Source organism: Coregonus clupeaformis, chromosome 7 (assembly GCF_020615455.1).
Source record: "Coregonus clupeaformis isolate EN_2021a chromosome 7, ASM2061545v1, whole genome shotgun sequence".
Classification (NCBI taxonomy): domain Eukaryota; kingdom Metazoa; phylum Chordata; class Actinopteri; order Salmoniformes; family Salmonidae; genus Coregonus; species Coregonus clupeaformis.
Window position 1 is genome coordinate 4,981,859 of NC_059198.1, and position 6,314 is coordinate 4,988,172.

The 6,314-nt window shown below is 42.0% G+C and overlaps 1 protein-coding gene across 1 annotated transcript; it reads right to left on the minus strand.

Moving 5' to 3' along the window:
- Positions 1 to 159: 159 nt before the first annotated feature.
- Positions 160 to 6,062, minus strand: LOC121570356. Its single transcript, XM_041881812.1, has 10 exons — positions 5,983 to 6,062; positions 5,606 to 5,683; positions 5,463 to 5,495; positions 4,587 to 4,673; positions 3,969 to 4,066; positions 1,517 to 1,806; positions 1,165 to 1,272; positions 902 to 997; positions 730 to 804; positions 160 to 384 (listed from the first exon to the last, which is right to left on the minus strand). The coding sequence occupies exons 1-10, from the start codon at positions 6,043 to 6,045 to the stop codon at positions 236 to 238; spliced, it is 1,077 nt and encodes a 358-aa protein (XP_041737746.1). The 5' UTR covers positions 6,046 to 6,062; the 3' UTR covers positions 160 to 235.
- Between the last annotated feature and the right edge of the window lie 252 nt (positions 6,063 to 6,314).

The following is a 6,314-nucleotide window of genomic DNA, read 5'->3' on the forward strand; positions in this document are numbered from 1 at the left end:
AAACACTTTATGACTGTATAAAGTGAAGTATTTAATATGGTATTTCATTGACAGTAGATTGTATTAAAAGATAAGTCAATAGAATAGAATATCATGACAAACTAGATTTCTTCCATAAAATGTAAACATATTTACATCTCTAACAGAATACATCAAGCTTTATAGAACCATTTGAATGAGGATAACTCAGTCTATATTATCCAGAGTCTATACCAGTCTATACTATATACCAGTCCTAAGAGCCATGATGAACCAGCCCGTAGGCCTCCACAGAGCCAGTAGGAGCACCTGTTATCCAGCCCACCGTCCCTCCGCCCAGACTGGCCATCATGTCATCCAGGAGGCCCCTGTCCTCCACCGGTATCTCACCTCCAGGGTAAGGCTCTGCAATGGGAGTCAGGGATAAAGACGTGTGTGTTTCTGTTAATACTGACGATGAGTCTGATTTGCATGGGGTAGATAGGGTATACCATTCTCAGGATATGTTAGGGCTCTATTCAATCGGTATCGCGGAAGTGCAGCCTTACAGTGTGATTTACATTTAAAGGCAATGTTAGCGGAGACTGCATTCGCGGTAAACGCTGCATATGTCGGCTCAATCGGAAAGGACCTTTACATCATGCTATTCAAGGATATAGATTGAAAGGGCCCTTACATTTGTGTGTCTATAAAATTAGCAGCTAACAGAAATGTATGAAAAGGGAATTAGAACTCTGCTGTCATACTCACCAAGTGTGTGTTCAGACATTTTCCTCATTAGGGAACTGGGGACGTCATAGATGCTCTCTGTCATCTCGCTATAATCTGAGATAGAACATGAAAATAAACCCAAATACACATTAATTTGCTGAATAAATTAAAAACCCAATACATTGAAAAATATACACTTTCATAATCTCACTTTGGCAGTCACTTGCCCTCCTGTTGGACAATGGGAAGTCATAGAGGTCCTCTCCATCTGTCAAGTCTTCATCTGATTGGTTGATGTGATACTCAGCTACGACCATTAACATAAGTCATTATCATGTAATATGACATCTACTGGTATTTTGTATCATATACAGTGGTCTCCATAATGGAATGATTCATGACATTTATGATTGATCATTTATTGATTTATTACATATAATGACACACTGATGTGACCATGAGGGTAGTACTCACAGTTCCGGGGGGCTGGTAGAATGTCGTAGTGACCCTCTTCCTCATTATGCTCCTCCTCCTCACATCTCCCACTAAGTCTATGGACACTGTTCTTATCCTCCTCTCCACCTGAAATGACAGTGAGAATATGTTGTCGTGTTTCAGAGCTGAAGATACAGCTTGGCTCACCACCTCACCACCAAAGCATTAAATGCCACAACGTGACCATTTCCTCTTTCCACTAGACAACAAAACCATTGACCCCCTCCAACTGCTTGGCACAGAAAATGTGAATGAAAAAACAAACATATTTCTACACTTAAGTTTTGCTGAGTTTACACAGGATTTAGCACCCCATTGATGCTCTACTTACAATGTGAGACAGTGTTCTGGCATATGGCTTCCTCACTACTGAGCTCGTCAGTGAGGGAGAGAGAGAGGGTAGCCCTGTGCCCCAGATTTTGGTCAGGGGTGAGGGGGCCAGAGAGGCAGTGGGTACTCCTGTCCCCCTGGTCTAGGTCTTGGTCAGGGGTGAAGGGGGTGAGAAGTGCAGAGAGGGGTCGATGAACCCCAAGTGGTTCCGTCATGCTGTCACATTCTGAGCTGCTATAGGTGCTGGAGTGACCTCTGACCCTCAGGTCATCAGACCTCACATCCTGCTGTCTGGAGACAAAACAGAAAGATAGGCAACACTCAAATGGACAGAAATAAAACTAATATTTCCCACTCTACATTACTAAACCAACCTTTAGGCAAATAATGCCTTCCAAGGCACTCAAATAACGGCTCATAATAATGGCTAGAACGGCGGTCATGGAATGGCATCAAACACATAGAAACGTGTTTGATACCATTCCACCTATTCCGCTCCGACCATTACCACGAGCCCATCCTCCCTAATTAAGGTGCCACCAACCTCCTGTGCTGTCTGCATAGCCAATCCTCCCATATCTATATAGTAGTTTCAGGCTTCAATTACACCTGCACAGATGGCATCTATTCTAGCACTGTGATTGTTACAAAAAGTTATTTTTGAAGGTATAACTTACGATGCTTATAGGTTATTTAGCCTAATTTGAATGAACTTATTGGAAGTCGTTCTAGATACAGTTGAAGTCGGAAGTTTACATACACTTAGGTTGGAATCATTAAAACTCGTTTTTCAACCACTACACACATTTCTTGTTAACAAACTATAGTTTTGGCAAGTCGGTTAGGACATCTACTTTGTGCATGACACAAGTAATTTTTCCAACAATTGTTTACAGACAGAATATTTCACTTATAATTCACTGTATCACAATTCCAGTAGGTCAGAAGTTTACATACACTAAGTTGACGGTGCCTTTAAACAGCTTGGAAAAATCCAGAAAATGATGTCATGGCTTTAGAAGATTCTGATAGGCTAATTGACATAATTTGAGTCAATTGGAGGTGTACCTGTGGATGTATTTCAAGGACTACCTTCAAACTCAGTGACTCTTTGCTTGACATCATGGGAAAATCAAAAGAAATCAGCCAAAACCTCAGAAAAAAAAATGGTAGACCTCCACAAGTCTGGTTCAACCTTGAGAGCAATTTCCAAACGCCTGAAGGTACCACGTTCATCTGTACAAACAATAGTACGCAAGTATAAACACCATGGGACCACGCAGCCGTCATACCACTCAGGAAGGAGACGCGTTCTGTCTCCTAGAGATTAACATACTTTGGTGCGAAAAGTGCAAATCAATCCCAGAACAACAGCAAAGGACCTTGTGAAGATGCTGGAGGAAACGGGTAGAAATGTATCTATATCCACAGTAAAACTAATCCTATATCGACATAACCTGAAAGGCCGCTCAGCAAGGAAGAAGCCACTGCTCCAAAACCGCCATAAAAAAGCCAGACTACGGTTTGCAACTGCACATGGGGACAAAGATTGTACTTTTTGGAGAAATGTCCTCTGGTCTGATGAAACAAAAATAGAACTGTTTGGCCATAATGACCATCGTTATGTTTGGAGGAAAAGGGGGATGCTTGCAAGCAGAAGAACACCATCCCAACCGTGAAGCACGGGGGTGGCAGCATCATGCTGTAGGGGTGCTTTGCTACAGGAGGGATTGGTGCACTTCACAAAATAGATGGCATCATGTGGAAGGAAAATTATGTGGATATATTGAAGCAACATCTCAAGACATCAGTCAGGAAGTTAAAGCTTGGTCGCAAATGGGTATTCCAAATGGACAATGACCCCAAGCATACTTCCAAAGTTGTGGCAAAATGGCTTAAGGACAACAAAGTCAAGGTATTGGAGTGGCCATCACAAAGCCCTGACCTCAATCCTATAGAAAATGTGTGGGCAGAACTGAAAAAGCGTGATCGAGCAAGGAGGCCTACAAACCTGACTCAGTTACACCAGCTCTGTCAGGAGGAATGGGACAAAATTCACCCAACTTATTGTGGGAAGCTTGTGGAAGGCTACCCGAAACGTTTGACCCAAGTTAAACAATTTAAAGGCAATGCTACCAAATACTAATTGAGTGTATGTAAACTTCTGACCCACTGGAAATGTGATGAAAGAAATAAAAGCTGAAATAAATCATTCTCTCTACTATTATCCTGACATTTCACATTCTTAAAATAAAGTGGTGATCCTAACCGACCTAAGACAGGGAATATTTACTAGGATAAAATGTCAGGAATTGTGAAAAACTGAGTTTAAATGTATTTGGCTAAGGTGTACGTAAACTTCCGACTTCAACTGTATGAGCTCCTAATAAAAACGGTGTAATGTAATGACATACAGTGCAGTAGTGTTTCAATAATCCTGAGCTTTCTGTTACCGTATGCAGCCTGGGTCTGTACCCCCTGGGCCTGAGAGATGCATGGCCCTCCACAGCTGGCCAATCCACTCCGTCCTCAGATCAGCTGTCTCTGCAGCCTACAGACACATGGTCAGGGGGTAGCAGGGATGAATTTAGTACATTGTTACAGTCGGAGCTAAAAATATCATCATAGTTGTTGGAGGAAGTGTTAAATTACTTTAAGCAATTCAATTACTGTTTAACACAGCTGGGCAGCAGGTAGCCTAGCGGTTAAGAGCGTTGGGTTAATAACCAAAAGGTTGCTGATCCCCAAGCCAACTAGGTGCAAATTCTAGGCGCAAGGCACCTAACCCTAACTGCTCCTGTAAGTTGCTCTGGATAAGAGTGTCTGTAAATGACTAAAATATAAACAGATGATAAAATAATTGAATATAATACAGTTGAATTGATCTTTCTGAACAATAGACACTTGTAGAGATAGCTTCTTCACCTGGTAGTTTAATTTGGGAAATTCCCATCAGTCAGTATGAAGTGACAGTAACAGACCACATCCTGAAACCACAGGGCAGCCTGCACAGTCCACACCACACTGTTCTGTACACCTGAAGTGGGAGTAGAGCTGTCTGTGTGACTCACCAGTACTTTCCTCTTCCCATTCTTCATGGTGATTTCAAACACATAGTGCTTACCCTTCTCCCTCTGGATCTCACGCACAGACTGCACCTGACCCAACAACAACATATCTATTTCAGACATAAAGTGCTATACTTAAGCAATAAGGCCCGAGGGGGTGTGGTATATGGCCAATATACCATGGCTAAGGGCTGTTCTTATGTATGACACAACACGGAGTGCCTGGATACAGCCCTTAGCCGTGGTATATTGGCCATATATCACAAGCCCCCGCGGTGCCTTATTGCTATTATAAACTGGTTACCAACGTAATTAGAGCAGTTAAAAGAAATGGTGTGTAATGCTCATTGAACACAAGGAAAAGTATAATAAAGTCCAGGACAATTGTTCCTTTCTCTCCTTAAAGATAGAAGGACCATGAAGGCTTTGTTCCTTTCTGTCTGTCTAGAAGGACCATGAAGGCTTTGTTCCTTTCTGTCTGTCTAGAAGGACCATGAAGGCTTTGTTCCTTTCTGTCTGTCTAGAAGGACCATGAAGGCTTTGTTCCTATCTGTCTGTCTAGAAGGACCATGAAGGCTTTGTTCCTATCTGTCTGTCTAGAAGGACCATGAAGGCTTTGTTCCTATCTGTCTGTCTAGAAGGACCATGAAGGCTTTGTTCCTTTCTGTCTGTCTAGAAGGACCATGAAGGCTTTGTTCCTTTCTGTCTGTCTAGAAGGACCATGAAGGCTTTGTTCCTATCTGTCTGTCTAGAAGGACCATGAAGGCTTTGTTCCTTTCTGTCTGTCTAGAAGGACCATGAAGGCTTTGTTCCTTTCTGTCTGTCTAGAAGGACCATGAAGGCTTTCCCACCAAATGAAATAAAACCAGTTTGACTTACAGTGTAGATGTAGTACAGGCCTCTTAGGTGTGACTGTGGGGGACAGAGAAGATGATCAGACTATTATTACTTTGAACAGTGTAAATAACATTAAACTCCCCCTGAAAACATGAAGGGACTTCTCACAACTGAGCGATACTCACAGCACTCCCATGTTTCCTAGTGTAGAAGAACAGTGTTGTGTTTTGGAGCCTGAACCAATAGGTTGCCCACTTCATTTTCTAAAAGAGAAAAAACAGAACACAGACTCAGTGTCCCGCCAGATAGTGAAGACTTGATTCTGGATACAAACCATGACTGACTGGCAATAACAGAGTTAAACACAGTAGTATGGAATACATTGGCATAAATACAAAGCAGTATACAAAAATATGATCTGATCTGTTTACCTCCCTTAGCGGTCACTTGTAAGTATTCATGACAACAGTTGTAAGTATTCATCAACAAGTAAACTGAGTACAGTAATTGAGCTGTTGTTAATGTGACAAGTTTTTCTACATATTTGAGAGCTTTGTTTTACCAGTCTATCTTTCCTTTTCTTCAAGAAGCCCTCCAAAAGCAGCTGTTTCTTCTCCGTTGACATAGTTTCAGAAGTTAACACTTATTCTAAATCCTCTTATTAGTTATTGACTGTTCAGTATCACCAGTCTATGGGTGACTTCCCCCTTTCACTGAGAACTGGGATATCACTGGTTCCATCACCTGCCCACTTCTCCATTCTGACCCACAAAAGGCTTGTTTGTTCCCATGTTTGTTAGCAGTCACTCAGTATAGAAACGTATGGGATATTAAGGTCAAGTTGACGTTGACTGTGTGTGTTTGTGGAACTATATGCGCCTGCCTAGCCATTAT